This window comes from Annulohypoxylon maeteangense, assembly GCF_022496945.1.
Source record: "Annulohypoxylon maeteangense strain CBS 123835 unplaced genomic scaffold GGS22scaffold_4, whole genome shotgun sequence".
Lineage (NCBI taxonomy): Eukaryota > Fungi > Ascomycota > Sordariomycetes > Xylariales > Hypoxylaceae > Annulohypoxylon > Annulohypoxylon maeteangense.
In genome coordinates, this window is record NW_025953251.1 from 1,225,046 (window position 1) to 1,243,392 (window position 18,347).

At 48.4% G+C, this 18,347-nt stretch overlaps 5 protein-coding genes across 5 annotated transcripts; 2 read left to right on the forward strand and 3 right to left on the reverse strand.

Moving 5' to 3' along the window:
* Positions 1-7,195: 7,195 nt before the first annotated feature.
* Positions 7,196-9,140, reverse strand: GGS22DRAFT_157134 (uncharacterized protein). Its single transcript, XM_047960456.1, has one exon. It carries the CDS (start codon positions 8,918-8,920, stop codon positions 7,289-7,291), a length of 1,632 nt encoding a protein of 543 aa, XP_047821252.1. The 5' UTR covers positions 8,921-9,140; the 3' UTR covers positions 7,196-7,288.
* Positions 9,141-9,381: 241 nt separating this feature from the next.
* GGS22DRAFT_109295 (SYF2 splicing factor) lies at positions 9,382-10,559 on the forward strand. Its single transcript, XM_047957889.1, has one exon. The coding sequence runs from the start codon at positions 9,461-9,463 to the stop codon at positions 10,469-10,471; it is 1,011 nt and encodes a 336-aa protein (XP_047821253.1). The 5' UTR covers positions 9,382-9,460; the 3' UTR covers positions 10,472-10,559.
* Positions 10,560-11,815, reverse strand: GGS22DRAFT_109299 (NAD(P)-binding protein). The gene is made up of 2 exons (XM_047957890.1): positions 11,498-11,815; positions 10,560-11,422 (listed from the first exon to the last, which is right to left on the reverse strand). Exons 1-2 carry the CDS (start codon positions 11,593-11,595, stop codon positions 10,648-10,650), a joined length of 873 nt encoding a protein of 290 aa, XP_047821254.1. The 5' UTR covers positions 11,596-11,815; the 3' UTR covers positions 10,560-10,647.
* Positions 11,816-12,031: 216 nt separating this feature from the next.
* GGS22DRAFT_157138 (yeats family-domain-containing protein) lies at positions 12,032-14,058 on the forward strand. The gene is made up of 2 exons (XM_047960457.1): positions 12,032-13,130; positions 13,167-14,058. Exons 1-2 carry the CDS (start codon positions 12,304-12,306, stop codon positions 13,432-13,434), a joined length of 1,095 nt encoding a protein of 364 aa, XP_047821255.1. The 5' UTR covers positions 12,032-12,303; the 3' UTR covers positions 13,435-14,058.
* A 164-nt stretch (positions 14,059-14,222) lies between these two features.
* On the reverse strand, positions 14,223-17,553 carry GGS22DRAFT_157144 (uncharacterized protein). Its single transcript, XM_047960458.1, has 2 exons — positions 16,840-17,553; positions 14,223-16,320 (listed from the first exon to the last, which is right to left on the reverse strand). The coding sequence occupies exons 1-2, from the start codon at positions 17,104-17,106 to the stop codon at positions 14,938-14,940; spliced, it is 1,650 nt and encodes a 549-aa protein (XP_047821256.1). The 5' UTR covers positions 17,107-17,553; the 3' UTR covers positions 14,223-14,937.
* Positions 17,554-18,347: the final 794 nt, after the last annotated feature.

The following is an 18,347-nucleotide window of genomic DNA, read 5'->3' on the forward strand; positions in this document are numbered from 1 at the left end:
GCAAGAGGGGCCACGATAGCTCGGGAATTCCATGGTGCACTCCCGTCGTTGTATAAATAATGCAAGCAACATAAGCTCCGCTGCGGTTCGCGGGATAGAGGATACGACTTACGTAGGGCAGCCATACTTGCATGTATTTGATGTATGTGTAGGTAGTGTATGTTTGTTATGTGTATGCACGTTGCAATGGTTCCCGGCGGGATACGGGAAATATTCATCGATCAAGAAGACTTGGGACTTGGGACTTGGGACTATTAACCTACGTTATAGCGCACTATGGTTGGTAACAAACATATAACCATCCAGGTGCTTCGCGGATATGGTTGTCTCCGTCCGCCCATCACCCATCGCCCATCCAGGTCCCATCCGGGTTGGATATGGGGGGTAATCTCTCGGCGGAATCTATCACATAATTGCTCACCTGGATTGTTCAATGCGGTGAGCAGAAATAGGAAGATTAAAGAACGCCAAAGAAGGATAAGAGAAAGAAAAAAAACTTTAATTGTACCCATCAGCGAAATTCATCCGTCAAATGTCGCGATCTAAGTTCTCCGTAACGTAACCAGCCTCTTGTTACCTCCACCACCCAAACCACCATATGTTACCTAAGAGTCTTTCCAAACGCGGATGAGGTTCCAACAAAGGATTGGTTGGTATCTTAATTGCCCATCTCTACATACGCACTCGGAACGAGTCGTAGTTTTCAATTGGTTCATACAGTGATTGAAAATTGAATACACTTAATACCTACATAGATACATATAAACTTCAATATGTATTTGTGCGTTCGGAACCGCGAACCAGAACCAAAACTAACACCATCATGTGTTAGTAACAAATCTAGATCTGTCACCAAAAAACGACGACTGTGTTTCGAAATCAGCTCACCTCATCCATCATCTGAAGCACGTTTTGCACGTTTTCTACTTCTAGAGTCTTGGAATCTGAATCAATAGGTTGGTTAAGGTGGATTCCATTTGCACGTGTGCCAGTTCGTTGAATGTCAATTGTCCCGAGACTAGTTTTAAAAATTTTTGTCTCTTTTTTTCCTTAGGTAAACTCTGCCCTGAACTGACCTTCGAAAATGGGTGTGCGTGAAGATTGATATACTGTGCTATACACACAGTGCAAAAGGTACGAAAGAGTTCCACCATCTTGGTGTGGTCCTGTTAAGAATTATATATAGATTTCAATAGTAAGACTAACTCTCGGATTATTTCCGGGTACCTTTATCAGATGCAAGGAAGTTGCTGTTAAGAAAAAGCTAATAATAACATATTATACCCTACCATGTTCTGTTATGCCTTCCTCCATGTCTTAACTTACCTAATGTATGTCTTCCCGTGCAGCTGCCGTGTTGCCGCCGCCGCGCTGTCTCCATTTATCTGATTTATCTGGGCAGCTGGGTCTCCGTCTTTTTCCACCTTTTCAATTCAACCAATTCGACGACTTCAACATCTTGGACCAATTCGAGTAGGTATCGTATTTTTCTTGCAATCCTGCTATGTAACTATAGCGCCACCCGGGAAAGTCGCCATCTATTCCTCTTCATTGTTTTACCGTTGCAATGATTCACATACCATACCACACACAAAATACGCTACAGGCTGTATGCCTGTGTTGTCTTATTGTCTGAGGCTGTCCGACCAAGTCCGACCTCGCTTCTGTTCCTGTAGTCTTATCCGGCATATCCCCTTACCACCTGACTGCCGATCCAGCTCTGGCGATCATCAAGAGCTCTTTGACTCTCCTGATCTCTTTGGCTATTGAGAATGTGGTTGTGGTCAATGTGGTCAATTTGGTCAATTGATTAGTTTCAACGTCGGCTATCTGAATTGATAGTTGATCAATCTCGTTTTACCCCTCTTTGAAACCTTGAGAGCCCTCTGCCCCTGTCTCGCTTGGCCACTACTGATACTGGTTGCATAGACATTCACCCGTATCCCCGAAGGGGATACTGCGCTTTGACTAGCAAAATGGGCAAGAATTGCAAGACGATCCGAATATTACCCGATAGGTTATATTTACATAAAGTCTTGATCTTTAGTTGCATCTTTAGGCTTATCAAAATATGGCTAGTAATATATGTAATTATATAGAGTACGTATTTAAAAGAGAGTACATAAGATTTATATGGAAACTCCACTACGTCGGAAGTACCTCGGGCTAAATTGCAATTCTTGCCCATTTTGCTAGTCAAAGCGCAGTATCCCCTTCGGGGATACGGGTGAATGTCTATGCAACCAGTATCAGTACCCCCCCTTCTATCACACGCTCTCGCTCTCATCGACTACCTTGGTAGCTCTTGGTAGTCAGGTAATCTGAAGGTTACTGTACCACATACCATTGTGGCTCATTGCCTGTTTCGTCCTCAATTGCAGATTGCCTTCTTATTTGTGTAACTCGTGCGGGCTTGGAAGCTTGGGTTTCACGTCGTATTTACAGTTTATCTGGAAGGCAAACGCAAAAGCAGTGTAGCCTTCCGGGCTGTGCGATCAATATGTTGCTTTATCCAAATGCTGCACAGCTATGTAAGTTGACAAGCACGTAGATGTCGTCGCTCGCCTCCCGTTTCTCCACCGGCTGGCATGAGCGGCTTGCATACATCCTATGGCTTGTACATTGGCTCGTACATGGCTTCTACATTACATACCACCTTACAATCCATCGTTACATCATCCGGCACAGCTCCTGCAAGGGAGCTTCAAAAAGATAACCCCGACTCCTGGTTTGCCTGATAGCCTAGGGGGGGTAGCTCGAGGCAGAGCTGCCGAGGATTACGAGGAGTGCTATGATTCCTGCGAGGCGTCCCCTCAATATGGGTTCATCTGTTTTATATTGGCCTCCCCTCGCCCGTAACCCGGATTACCCTTTCTGGATCTTACCGATCTTTACTTTTGGGACGAACTCCTATCACCCCACGTGGAGTATCGTAAATGCGATAGGCCGCCCAGGTCAGGAACTTATTACTGTATGGAAAGTCCATTCTGGGCTTGTCTAGGACTGCGACATGGTTTAATGCGAATAATTCGAATTGCTTCGAAGAAAAAAAAACTGATCATTATCGGCGTCGATTTCTTATTGGACTGTCGCAAATTCAATGGCCGACTTCATCACCCTCCATCACTTCGTACATCACGGACGTGGCAATCCCTCTTGGGGTGTCCAATGGATGTGTCGTACAGCAGACATGATCGCCAGGGCTGAATCCGCGGGAATCTTGGACGGGAATGATATCCCAATAAGTACGGTAGCGGGCAACTAGAATTCCTTCCCGCGATAGTGTTACCGAAATTCCCAAAAAGAGCAGTCGTGGACTACGATGTTTCTCTTTTAACGGTCGCGATTTTACATATAAGCGCTCGGCCAGCCTCGGCCATTCAAGGCTAGTGGTGGAGTCAAACAAACAAGTCTGATTCTGCTGATGCCAACCCAGAAAATTTTCCCATGCCAGGTGCCCATGCCCATGCGAGATAGCTGATAGCTTATCAACGTCGCGACCATGGCAGCCGTGGCGACCACGGCACAGGTGGACACACGGCCTCTCAGACGCCTTCTGAGACATGTACCAGCAAGACGGCCACGATAAGAAAATTTTCATGCAATAGTATGCATCTCTATAGCAAGTCTTCCCCATCGCCTTCCACCAGCTCTTCCAGATTCCTGCAGGTACCCTAGACGTGGACACCCTTTCGCCATTATCAGGTCGAAGCACCCATACCTTATTGCGCTTACGAGCCAATCATCTCGGTGAACCGATTTTGTAAGTCTGGCTAGGCTAGGATAGACTCGCAGATGATCTGCTTCGGTGTCAACCGGGCATTCGCTAATACGCATAGGCTATCTTTCGGAAAGCCATCTCTCATCTGTCAGATGTTAGGCCGAAACTAGAGAGACCAGATTCGTGATGTCGATGTTATCCCATGCAAATCGGAGGCGTCCGAGCTAGCGGAATCGGAGCTGGTTACCATTGGCATAACTCCGCTCGTTACACTGGTGGCTGCTGTCGCACTACAAAGCTTCGCGGTGTGAACACCATACTATCCATACTATATACTGCGAGAAACTCTAGACATGGCATTCATAAGCGATCTAGCATCCCTCGCCGGTTTGGCATTACCACGCGACTTCTCGATGCGAACATTTGTGGCGAGACAATATGCTGAAGGAGGGAGCCATGAAGCCACTCGGCAATTCGGACATGTCAGTATACATTCATGAAACCATGGGCTTCACACCTATGGCATCGAATTTTCCTCTCTTCGTAACAGGTAATTAGCAATAGCGTCGCCAACTTGAGCCTCATAAACTCTCTAGCTTGGCTTGATAGGCGGGGAGGGCGGAATACGATTCAAGATGCCAATCGGAGAATTCAGCGTATTCTCAGAAGCGGCATATCCACCGATGACTACTACAGTTAGTTGTACATATCCACGGTACGTACGGGTTATTGATGCAGTGCTACTTGCTTAAGTAATATATATCTATACTCGGACGTTCAAGGTTTCTACAACCATAACCCAGAGACCGGGGTTTGGCTGATTTTCGCAATGATCTCATCTTCATCCTCTTTGACGAATACATACCTAGGTACGTCTGTTCGCAAGCAAGCGCGTCTGTCGTTAATTGGCTACCTAGGTTCATAAATTTCAGCTTATTGTGCAAGCCGTTTACGCCATCAAAGCCAAAGCTGACGAATAGAGTAAGTAAATTGTCGCAAAATTGCGTAAGACTAATAGCCAATATCGCGCAAAAGGAAAAAAAAATTAAGGAAGTACTCTACCGGATCGCCAACCGAAAATCGTTCGGGCTAGCATGCAGGATGTATGTATAGCAAATTTACCCCTTAGTTCGGGGGAAGTTCTGGGACGTGTCATAATTGCAGAAGAGCGTCACGCGAGCATCGCGGACGGCATCTTTAGACTGACTTAGACATACGTATCGACATGATCCCCGGATATGGCACGAGATCTCGCCAATCCATCTAAGACACGGGCTCCTGAGACAAGTTGCCCACCACATTCCGTTACGTACGCACTTTTCTTTCTTTTCTTTTTAGTTTGTTCTTCATCCTTGAGATCCGAATACCTCATTCATTGTACATATGAGGGCATTACCAAAGCTTGGCAACCCACTAAAAGGGGCATAAGTTTAGCTCCCTTCCTCACCGCCATGAAAGACGGAAATTTCTTTCTCATTTTCCTATATGGACTAGGCGGTAACGTAAGAAACTGGCTCAATCGCGCCGCAGTCAATCTTCTTCCTAAACCGACCGAAGGTGAGATCCACACCTGGAGCACGCAACCAGGTTTGCGCCGCGCACAAGGCGGAGAACCCTCACCGGTATCTTCCGCCTCGTGCTACGGGTGTCAGATCGCGCACCCGTCTCACTGCCGATATAGGGACCCTGGGACTGGTAATCTTAACTCCTGACACTAAAGCTTTTTTTTTTTTTGTTACCTACCTCGTCTTCTATGTAAGACTACGTATCTACCTTCATTACTACAATATGTACAAATAAGTATGCATGCATAAGAGTCAGATCAGGTATATCTATCGGAATATTCTCACTTATCTCGCAGGCTCGAGACTAATCCGGTATATGCCACCTCATAGTACAGATCTGTACGATACCTTGGCTAGTAATCTACGTAGTAAACCACGGGGTCTATTTCACAGTACATACTTCTTATCTTTTCATCTAGCCGGCCAACCGGGGTTGTTCCCCATACTGTATGTATATGTACGTGTGTAGATCACCCATAACTCTATCCTTGGGGGCCGCCACCCAACCTCCCTTTTCCCCCAGGTTTTTTTTTCTTCGCGCTGGTCTTCTGTGTATGTACACTATGTACTTCTAGTACTTCTAGTGCATTATTACATCGCTTCTCTGTTGAGCCTTTCCCCAGTCCGTCGATGTCCGGGTCTCCCGCGCCCAGGCCAGGTCTGAGACCCGCGTTCGCCCCCCGGGTCACCGGTCTGTGCGCGGGGGAAACGGTTGGCTGGACTATCGACGTGGGGTTTTCCCCCTTTGGTAACGTGGGCGCATCGAGGGGGGATCTCGAACGCTGGGGTTCGTTTTCTCTTGGCTACTGTTTGCCAGGTACGGGTCAGGTGATGTTGACGTTGGCGGCTTGGTACGGTAGGGGGCTATGATGTCAATGGAGAACGATGTCTTTCGTGTTGACGTTTGGGGGTTTGGTTGTTGTGAGCTTGGGTTGGGTATGCGTGGCACGGATGGAGAAATAAGAGTCCCTACATATGTAGGGTTGAGCTAGGGGCTTGTTGGCTTTGGAAGCTCGTACTTCTGAGGTACGTACCTGGTGAATTTCATCTTCTGGGGGTGATCAAGATAGGGGACTGTGCTCGGGGAGGTATGATGGTACATGAGCATTGCATATGGCTTGGTTCCTATGTTGATGCTGTTAGTTGATTTGGAATATCGTGAGGCTTTGTGGCGATGGTAGTGTCCTACGAAAATTATGTGTATTCATGTCATCATAGGATAATCTTAGGATTCGATTTAGATTTCGTCCCTACCTTCCCTCGCATAGGTACCGAGTGGTTACGTATGTAGGTGCCCGGGATAGTCCTCTTTGGAAGTCTATAGATAGCAGAGTTTGAAGATGAACTATAATGGGAGACCGTTGACGTGGCTTATGGGTATAGGAATGCTAAGACGGAGGCTAGATTGAGACTACGTAGGTATATATGTGTATTCTTACGTAACAATTCGTTACTACAAAGTAGTGTTGATGATAGGGAGGTAAAAGAGAGAAAATACCAAAAAGCTCAATCCCAATTCTTTTGAATGCGAGACCTACGAAAAACTTGCTTAAGTATTCAAGTTGGAAGTCAAGCGTCTAGTCACAGTACAGTCCCATCTTCCAAAATTATTTAGACAAAAGTGTTTACTGTCCTCGTCGGCGAAGCCTATGTGAACTCTGATAGTTGGCGAGGATGGCGCGTAAGTAACTCTAGTAATTCTAATTTGGCTGCGACCCCTTATGGATCTACTAGCTTCGACATCAACACTCTAGCACGGATTACATACCTTGAAAGTAGTCTCGTAAATAGCCTTAGAGATGTTGTCCCTCCCTCTCTGTTATACAACATGCGTAGACTGGAAAGCGGGTTTCACAGGACCTTATATCGACTGGGACAACGACACACAAGTTTTAGGTGTCAACATGCATGAGTGAGTTCCATCCTTTTATTTTAAGCTTCCTTATACTTTAATGGGATTTTTTAGACATCTCGATCTAGTCTAGCATGCTCATAATCCACGTCATTGCTCCTCCGTTGGTCTAGTATCTTGCTGTAAAGTGGGAATCTTGTCTAATAAATAAGACTGTAGTGCCGACATTGCTTCTTGTAGTGACTTTTCTTCAAAAATATTTATCATATGCTGGTTTGCTATGAAGCACTTCGGCAATAATTTGGAGTTTTCCTTGATAATATCCGGTAAAAGAAGATCCGCCGATGTCATGATAGTTTGCAATTCAAGCTCGCAGTTCTTATCTCTGTCCTCGGCTACATGCGTAAACCCAGGGGCTTGTATAACTTCCGCCGAGCGACTGTTTACTTGAACGGCATATGAGATGGCTTGCGCAAATGCCCTAGCCTTTGAAAATGGCTTCACCTTAAATTTGTCCATGAGGATGCGAGAAGTTGGGTCGTTGCCCATATCTTCAGGAAACATGCGCCAGATATACCACATTGACCGGAACGCCCCTAATTGGGCAAGAGAGGCGAGATATCCGGTGAATTGTGTCCTGGTGAAGCAGGATAGATGATCATGAAATGATGGATGTGAAGAATCCTCTCCTAATAAACGGCCCGTTAACAGCCCGTAAATGTATAATATGGTATGTGGCATGCCACGCCTAGGTTTAGTCGAGGCAGCCATTATCTGTTGGAAAGCATGATGAACTTGGATAAATCGGGGACCTGCATCAAATCCCTCTTCGCGAACCATTCCCATGTATTTTTGGAACATGTGCCATGAACGACCCTCATATGAGACCTGATATCCACACCATAGAAGAGCTGGCGAAATTGGCAGTCCGCGGGAGTTTAGGTTGATGACCACGTTGTTTAAAAACGGGAGAAGACGTTTTGGCGGTATCTTGGGGGCAATATCTTTACACAGGGACCCGAGGACTTTGCTACAGTCAGAGACGAGCTTCGAGCCTTCGGGTGTCTGAATTACACCTTCAATGATTCTCTCATAACTGAGCAATCTCTTCTCGGGTTCTGGTGCTAAGCTGACTTTCAAAAGAGCCCTCCTTAGTGATTCCGAATCGCCACTACCAGGATGTAGACGGCGGGCTATCAGCTGTCGGCGTAGGACGTATGAAACAAGATCAGCAGGGACATCCTTCTTACGCTCTGGTATTCCATTCCATTTTATTATAGATGACTTTTCACCTTTCAAGCGCGCATCTATTCCCCTCCCCCCTGTTTGTTCTGTTTGTTCTATTTCTTGTGCCGGGGTTTGTTCATCCTCAAACGAGGAATCGAGTATAAAGGAGAGTACGTCATAATCAGATATCCGCCATACACTGAATCTATCTTTCCGAACACCTTTGAAATCGTTTGCGTACATCTCAGCAGTTTTTTGGAACCTGTTGGCATGAAACCTTTCGAGACGCGTTCTGCGAAATTTTTCGTACCTAAGGGGCGCTGGCTCGCCTAAGGTTGTCTTATCAAAAGGACGCACGTATGGACTGTCTTCGGAATCGAGATCTAATAATAAGGCAGTTGCATTGAACGAAAGCGTTTCTCCCGTAGGATCTTCTTTTGGAACATTCGGAGGTCCGCGACGTCGGAATTTGCTCATAGATCGAATTTGAATGTTGGTCAACGGGATGTTTAATGGTAGCACGTGGGGTAACGACGGATTAGCCAATCGCTGCATGTCGAAGGGAATGGCTAGATGCGTAATATATCAACATTTTAGAGTGATATTATCATAGCTTTTGAACATAATTCGATTTTGTGCTATCAAATAAATACAGCGTAGATAAATTGAAGTAAGGGATGGTTCAGTTAACAGTTAATAGGTACTCGTACAATAGAAGGGGAGGATCTCCAGGTCCACCCGGGAAACTAATAGAAATGGTGCGAGAACCCGTTCCTAGTGCAAACCTACCCCAGATTCTGGGGTAATTAGTGAACGGGTCAAAATAGCTTGGATTTATTTACGGAAAGCTTACTTACCCGAAAGAGTCTATACGGATTTAAGATAATCCGGATAAAAAAGCCGGCAATATTTATTTTAGCCCCATTTTTACAGCCTGTAAAATGCCAAGGTTTTACTGGACGGCTGTCACTGCTGGCTATCATTCCGCCAGTTGACTTTCTTAGTGTTCTCATATACATGTCCATATCAACAAATTCGAAAATACATCACAATTCGGAAGACTTCTAATCACCTTCAACAAATTTAATATCAGCCATGCCACCTGCGAAGAAGCGAAAGACCACAAAGGGTGCGAAGGCCGCGAAGGCCGCCGCTAAAGTAGAAGATGCACCTGCACCTGCACCTGCACCCACACCGGCACCGGCAGTAGAGATAGTCGAGCAGGTCCCTTCAACCAACGACGAGATCCCCCAAGAACAAAACACAAGCAAGCCAAGCGAACCTACACAGACGGAGGAGCCTATATCCACAGAAACTACAATAGAAACGGCAGAAAAAGCAGCCAGCTCCGCCGCCGGCGCTGCGGAAAAAGCTAAAGATCGAATGGCACGCTTCCGCGCGCTACAAGCCCGGGCCAAGTCATCCTCAGACCAGAACCTCGCGGAAGCGACCAAGGAGTCGCAGCGATTAGCAACAGACCCATCTGCACTCGTAGCCCTGAACCGACGGCGCGACATCGCCTCGCACAAGCTGCTGAAGGCGGAGACAGAGGAGGCGGGCGACGACTTCGAGCGTAAGCGCGCGTGGGACTGGACCGCGGAAGAGAGTGAGCGCTGGGACAAGCGCGTCAAGAAGAAGGCCGCGCACCGCGACAACAACGCGTTCCAAGACTACCGCCAGGAGAGCAACAAGGTGTACAAACGCCAGCTGCGCGACATGGCCCCGAACCTCGAGCGCTACGAGAAGGACAAGATGGCCGCTATCGAGAAGGCCGCTGCGTCTGGCGGCCTGGACATCATCGAGACCGACGACGGCGAACTGATTGCCGTGGATAAAGATGGAAGCTTCTACTCGACGGCAGACTCGACCGCGTTCGCGGAGAATAAACCTGATAAGGCGGCGGTCGATAGGTTGGTGGGAGACTTGCAGAAGGCGGAGGAACAGAGGCTGCGTAAGAGGAGGGAGAGGATGGCGCAGAATGGCGATGAGGGCGACGTGACTTACATCAATGAGAAGAACAAGCAGTTCAACCAGAAGTTATCGAGGTTCTACAACAAATACACGGCGGAAATCAGGGATAGTTTCGAACGTGGAACTATGATTTAAAGAGTAGGAGTTGGAGTAAGAGGGAGGTATATTGTAGTATTGAGGGAGCAGCGGCAGTGCTCCATCGCTCATGGTGCATGAATAGATCAACCACACAAGCATATTCGGGGCGTTGGGCAGCTATGATACAAGTCTATAGGGGTTGCTGCATTAATACATCTTTTTTCGACTGAATTTTAGAGCATTCCTTTCCTCCACGCCTTATTAGCCAACTCCTCGATCTCGGGCACCTCGATAGGTCCCTTAACATTCGGATCGCCCAAGGCCTCAACCACGGCTTCTGCCACTACGTCAACCTTCAGGGGCTTCGTCCCGGCAGCACCCATAAAGCCGCTCATAACGCCTCGTGTGACGTCGTTGAATATCTTGCCCATCAAAGTCATACCCGCCATGCCCACCGTAATCGGCCGCGAGTTATCGTATAAGAAGGGCGCACGCATGAATATGCCCCGCATGCTCGGGAACTCGCTCGCCACTATACTCTCAGCCTCTCTCTTCGTCGCAATATACCGCGCGGGCAGCACGGGGGCGCCGCCAGCGGCGGATATAAACACGAATGCCGACACCTTCTCCGACGCCGCCTCCTTCGCTAGCATCACCGCGCTGTCGCGGTTCATGTTCTCGTACGTGAGCTGCGCTGCCGTCTCCGGCGGCCGGATGTCCTGGTCTTGCCCCGTCTTCACCCCGCGCTCCAACGGGTTCCCCGGCTGCGGCGCCGTGCTAAAAGCTTTCCTTAGCCCCGTGATGGGCGATTCCCGCCCTTGTAACACGCCTTTGTAGTCTGCTTCGAGCAGGATGCCCATGCTGTGCACGACGAAGTCGGCGCCCTTGAGAAGCGGGGCGTACGTCGCCGGACGCAGGATGTCGGCGCGCTCCCAGGACACTTTGTGGGCCCATTGCGGCGGCGCTGCGGATGATGTGACGGTGATCCACTTGGGTTCGCCGGAGCGGCTGGGGGTTGTTAGTATGCCGGCGTTGAATGGTGAAATAATTGTAATTGGGAATATGAATGGCGTGCTGGTTCACCTTATAGATGTTACATCCCATCCCCTGGCAACAGCGTACTTGCATACCCTCGACCCGAGAAACCCACTCCCACCGCATACCACTAGCTTCCTAGACATGACTGCAATTTAGCTGGTAAGCTATGATAATGGTTTGAGAAGTCAATTCCGTGTAGATTTTGATCAGAGACTGGACTCATTTATACTATGAGCATGACTCATGTAGATGGACAACACCAGGATTGTTTTGTTATACGGCACTTGCATACATGGTATCCATGGATGCTTATTATGAATGGAGTAAAAATGAACGCATATCTTGACTTGTTCTCACATCATCAGTCCATGTGCAAGGCTGGAGGCTGCAGGGATACCAGGATACGAGAGGGGATTGGCCTCGTTGATTGGGTCGGGGGATGCTAAGAGTCCGACGGGAAGTGGGGCAACAGTAAGGCTGCAAATTTTCTACCTGGTAAGTGCATGCTATCGATAAGAGGTTCCTGCTCCTTCAGAAAGCTTCGTGAACTGTACGAATTGGGGATTCGTCCCTAACTTAATTAAAACACCATTATCTTACTTACCTCGGTTTACAAGGCAGCTGCTACCTACCTACTCTCTAATTTTACTGCCAGGTCTTTCCTCATATCATCGCATCTCATCACTCCGCACTGCAATAACAACCCCAGTTTCTTAAAGACTTACCTATCTACTATATTTAGATTCTTCGAATCAGTCAATCTAAATTCTAATAGCTGTATCTACATCAAGTCATTTACCCACTACCAATCTATTACTACCTACCTACTTACGTGCGTGAACCATCATATCATGGCGCCTCCCGCAGGCAAACGCGTCAAAGGCGTGCAAATCTACCGGCCCTTCATCTACGGCACGACAGCGCGACCCTTCAACGACACCGACAACCCGCGCCCCGCCAGCGTTCCCGCCGACCACACGCACTCATGGCAAGTCTTCGTCAAAGGCGTCGACGACACCGACATCTTCTACTGGCTCCGGCGCGTACAATTCAAGCTCCACGAATCTATACCTAACCACCTACGCACGATCGACGCAGAGACAATACAGAAAGAAAACGAAGGCAAGCCCCCCGCGCAGCGGCAAAAAGGGTTCGTCGTAAACGAGACCGGCTGGGGCGAGTTCGAGATCACGATAAGATTGTACTATGACAGCCGCAGCAGCGAGAAGCCGCAGACACTATACCATCACCTGCGATTACACCCCTACGGACGAACGGAGGCCGAAAAGGAAGCCATGCGCAACGGCGGCGAGATCGTCGCCTGGGTCTACGAGGAACAGCTCTTCAACGAGCCATTCGAGGACTTCTACAAGGTTCTCACGACGGGCGCGCGGGACAAACACGCGCCTGCCAGCGGAAAGGGGAAGGGGAAGGGGAAGTCCGCCCCGCCGCCGAGTGACGGCGGTGGCGATGTCAAGGAGCGCAGCGCGATGATCCCGCTTGCGAATCGGCCGGGACAGCCGTTTAGCAGGGAGACGGAGCAGTTGGAGATTAAACGCTTGAAGGATGCTGAGGACAAGGTCGAGCTGATGGTCCGCGAGATGCATAAGGCGTTAAGAGAGAAGGAGGCTGAGGCCGCGGCGCTGAAACAGGCCGCTGCTACTGCCTCGTCTGGCGCGTAGGGCGCGCCGCGACGGGGGAGTAGACGGCAGAGCGGCGTCGGTGCTGGTTCTGGTGCTGGTGCTGGTGCGGATGTGGGCGAGGGTGAGGCGGCTAGGCGTAAGAGGGGACGGCCGCGCCTTAGCGAAGCACTGGATAAGACCGCGGTTTTGAGGAAGGAGGGGCATCGTGGGGTGAAAGATGGGAAAGGAGAGGAGGAGGAAGAGGAAGAGGTGGAGGAGAAGGAGAAGACGAAGTTGGTCGATTTGAAGGTTCCTAAGAAACATCTCAGGAAGCTGGGGCGCGGCGAGAGGATCGCGTAGGGCGCTGAGTAACTATCTACATTACATACTTGGGCTGATTACTTACTTACTTGCACGAATAACTTATTCTCTAGCTAATTGAGCTGGATGCTGGCGACACGATGCCGTCGGCTTCATGGGCGTTGGCGGAAATTACATCACCTGCTGTATAAACCGGATAGCTACCAGATAGCTAGCCGGATTCGGCACGATCTGAAATAGGGAGGTCGGGGCCGACCTATTCATTGGCATTCGGCATTTTCGGGGGCGGGGGCGAAAGGATTGGGAATAGGGAATGGAGAATTCCATCATGCATTAGGGCTTCGAAAATAGATGGATGAAGAGGCTATGCTTCGCCAACGCGCTGCTGCTAGTTCGTTCAGCTCCCGGTCTAGCAGGTAGTTCAGTCTGTGACGTGGCGTGCTGTGAGCGCGTTTACATACATATTACATAGTGGAAGCCATTGCCTAGGTACCTACATGCTCTAATTAGGGGCTTGTGGGGTTAGAGCGGCGATAGATTAGCTGATGAGATGGATGAATTATGAATTTAAAATACGCATCGTAAATTTGATAGTAAAGGGGGTTATCGTGTGCTTTCGGATACTGTAATGCATATAACAAACATACTCTTGTGACAACTACGAAGTCTCACAGCAGCCAATAGATGTTAGGGAGTAACCACACCCACCGGCTTACTACGCCAGAGCTCTCACATGTCCCATTGGCACATGTCAACCAGTAAGGAGCAGGAACGCGAATGCGGATCTCGTCACATCAAACCAGAAAATAAAAAACAGGCGTCGTTTGGGGGAAGTTATGTTCTTTCATTTATATTTGGATTGGAGTTTTTCTCTCAAGAGGTCTCCAGCCTCGAGCGAGTCTCCCAGCACATCGATATATCAATATACCAGACGTTTCGTGCCGGGAGACGCATATGCACCGGCGATCAATCTATGTGATCTTTGAATTCCGTTTCCTATTCCTGTCCCGTTCCATGCTAGTAGTTATTTCCCTTTTAACCCCCCCGGTTGACCATCCCGTCCGTTGACCCGATCCCTCCCCTACCCGACAAACGAGTCTTCCATGGCCTTCTAGGTCGCGCAGACCTCGTTACATAGGAGAGAGAGTAGGTTTAAAGTGGTTGTGTTGGTAAAAACATGTGTAGTGCAAGATGATTCGTCGGAGTCCTGCATAACACTCGACTTTTCCTCACATCCAGAGATAGAAAATATAGTGAGACCTTTCCAAAAAGCGACAAGAGCATAAAGGATCGACCCACAACTTTTTTTTAAAACCATTACGCCCAAAACGCCTCTGCTACACACCGCCTCTCAATAGACATTAAAAAAAAGAGCACATCCGGATATCTCCAAATCCCCGGTTACCCCACCTCGCCATGATCCCTGTAGTAACGCCATAACCGTATGTACAGTCTGTCTAGGTGCTGCCGATGCATGCTAGATATAGACAAACGAAAAAAGTGAAAGGATCGGAAGTTACTTTTCCTGTACGATCTATAGATCTATTGTGTCGCTTGGTATGCGGGGGGCGGAGTGTCGTCTCTCTCCGCCCAGAAGTTTTCGTTTCGTTGTTTTTCGTCGTATACACGACGCGCAATTTCGCCGGCCATCTTCATTATCCAAGCCTGCTCAAGAATCACGGACGACGTGTCGGAACCCATCGGCCGATGCCGCTCTAAGTTGAATGGGCTCTTGGAGGAGGAAGGGAAACGGGTGGGTTCTACAACCTTCTCCTGCTGAGCTGGAGGTGCCTCCGCATTTGGCTCCACTGATAGTATGGGGCCATCCTCGTCAATAGCCGGATCTTTATATATGTCCATATTCAAAGGAGTTCGAGATGGCACATCCCTCTCGGACCTATAGTGCACTTGTGTCGAGTATGGCTCGTCTTCATCAGCCAGCTCCTCCTCGTGATCTTCTGGAATTGAATCTGGTAGGATCGGCTCTGAGAATGGACCGTTAATCGATGTAGAGTCTGAGACTGTCTCACTGCTTTCACTAGTGGCCTCGCTTCCGGTTTTGGTCCGACGCAGGTTGACCACGCGCGTCTTCTTTTTGCGTGAGCTTCTTGAGTGTCTACCAGCGCCAAGGGCCAGACCCGTTGTGGCAGAGTGGAGACTAGACAGGGATGGTCGCGAAGGTATACTACCCTGATCTAAGCTGCTAGAATCCGTAAAAGTGTATGTGTTGCTGCTCCCCTGCAGAGATTGGGTACGCATCAGACTGGGCGTCAACGCTGGAGTTGAATATCCGGTATCGCTCCGATCCATCGATCCGGCCCAAGCCCTAAACAACACATCGCGAATCCCGGGTGTGAATAGTGACAGTGTCCGTTGCGAATCGGTAAGAGCTGCTAGTTTCAATAGATTCTTTTGAGAAAATAAAGATTGCAATTCCGAGCCCCCGTCCATGGACAATGACGCAATATCGTTTGCATCAAGCACGTGACCATTAGAATCGACTGCTTCCGGAGGCGGATTGGCGAATGGATCGACAACAGCTTCATCCTCTGATCCTTCCTTTGGCGACACTTCCTCCCTCGGTAATTGATCGGGGCACCAAAGTCGTAAAGAGAGTTTATGGATAATAGCCGGTAACTCATCCATCATCAAAGCCCTCAACTGCCCTTCAATCGTTCTCTGAAGGTAGTCTCGAACAAACTGGATCGAGTCAAAGGTCGAAGAGACCTTGAGAGACTCGAGGGGATCATTTCGGAATACTATCGTGAGGCCTTTCTGTTTCGAAAATACCAATATAATAAAAGCAGACAGCTTGATCTCAGATAAGGTGATAGATAAAGGTATCGTGAGACTTGCTGCAGCCGCTAACGGTTGCGGCGACGTGAAGCTTGGCTTAGCTGAGAGATATGTGTTTAAGGGGTTTGCCTATGCGCAATAATATTAGCCATTACCCTATATGACGCACGAACCTTGGGTTTGACAGTTGGGGAAGTAAGAAAATAAAAAATATCCCGAAAAAAGCGCGAATCCCTGATAAGCTACCCTAGGTAATTACAATGATTCATGCAAAACTCCACAAACGCGCAAAAAGTAGAACGACCATGGTTTCGCGTAGAACTAATCAATTTTTTTTCTGGAAAAGGGGGCTGGAAGTGAAGCTTGGAAGCTATCCCCGCCATGAAATCCGGTGGCGCTTGTAGCTTCGGTGGAATAAATTTTCGTGTAACAACCGGAGCACTAGCTCTTGAAATTGGGAAAGTGATGTCGATATAACGAACTGTCGATAGATCTCGCATCGGGTTGACGTAGTTCGGTAAGATATCGTGTAATGTTGAAATTTCCCACGATAACCGGAACCAAAGCGTAGTCGTTTGCATCATCCCCTCCATAGTATCTCTTTCTTTCCTCGCACCAGAAAAACCCAACGGGAAAAATATGACCTACTTGAACTCTCGTCTTTAGCGTCAAGAATGCATCGCCCGAATAGCACATTTTGAAGATGCCTCGAAACCTATCCTCGGCAAGATCTCCTATTTCCAATATCTCCAGGTCTGGCGGGACGGACCCGAGGTTGAACTCGGTGACGAGGATATCATCGACGATTATAGGAGGCTTCGGAGATTTATTCAGTGCGTTCGTTAGAAGCTCTTGCGCTCGTTTATAGAACTCGGCGTCGGCCGTGAGCGGCGACCAGTTGAAGTTAAATGCCATGTTGAGTGAAGCATTTATTCGATTCGCATGGTATATAAACTATAACCCCTCCCTATTTCGCAATTCGCAGTTGGCAGTTCGTGGTAGTTGCAGTAACGATTGTTAGGTTGTATGTAGTTGTAAGGGTATAACAGGTACTAAGTGGGAAAGGAAGCGGCGGTGATGGATATTTCCAAGGTTAAGCGAGGATAAAATAATGCAAATCGGTGAAATCGGTCGAGGTGGCGGCCGTCCGGAGAATTGGCTAGATCGAACCACAATTAACAGCAAAGCAATGGCTGATCGTGTGCGGGCGTGTGGGTGCGGTGAAGTCTAGGCGGTAAGTCGTATGATAGGAATGGCAAAAGACTGCCCAGGTGCAGAGAGAGTGACAGAGAGTGGGCGGGAAGCTAGGGCTTTCTAGGAGTTGTATGGACCTGATGGACCTATATGATCGTGGATTGTGGATTGGAAAAATCAGAATAGTAAGGGATCAAGGGATTTGTGCAGGGAAATGACGCTATGCTATGCACCCCGACGCAGAGCTTTATGAAATGGGAGACCAAGGAGATAAGTGGAGGTAACGCGAAACTTTTTTTCTTCTTTTTCCTCTTCTTGCCTTCTCTTAGGCTTGATTGAGCTTTACTTTAATTATGGTTGGTTCGTCAAGATAATATTACGGGTCCTGCGGAGAAAACGCGCTTCTCGGTAGCGGTTTATAATCGTCCGTACTAGCCAAGCTCGGCAGCATTAAGTTGGGGGCAGATGAGGAAGCAATGCATGTGGTCTGTGCCTTCTCTCTGTCATTGACATTTCTACTTTCCTTCCAAGTTCCCGGCTGACGGTGACGGCTGACACACACCACCAGAGGGGGAAGCGGCCGCTTTCAATGTTTCACGCCACTGCACTCTGCACTCTGCATTGCTAGGGAGCGTCCATGGATTTGGAAGGGAGCACGCGAGCAGCCAAAATCTTAGGGCCTAAAATTGCTTAGAGCAGTGCTAGCCCAACCTCGGGTCTTAAAAAAAAGTTTATTGAAGTGGCGCCGTCTTGTGTCTAACCTCTCGCTTGGGTACATAGTTTCTCCATTATTCTGCATCTCGCCGGACACAACTATCGTGAAGTCCGGGCATGCCGATTTTCAGCGACTAAAAATCAAGTTCCAATGAACATAGGCCTTGCTGATCTACATAGCTAGCCCTAACAACCGAATCTTCAGAAACAAGAATTCTATCAATCAGTAATATGATATGTGACTGTTT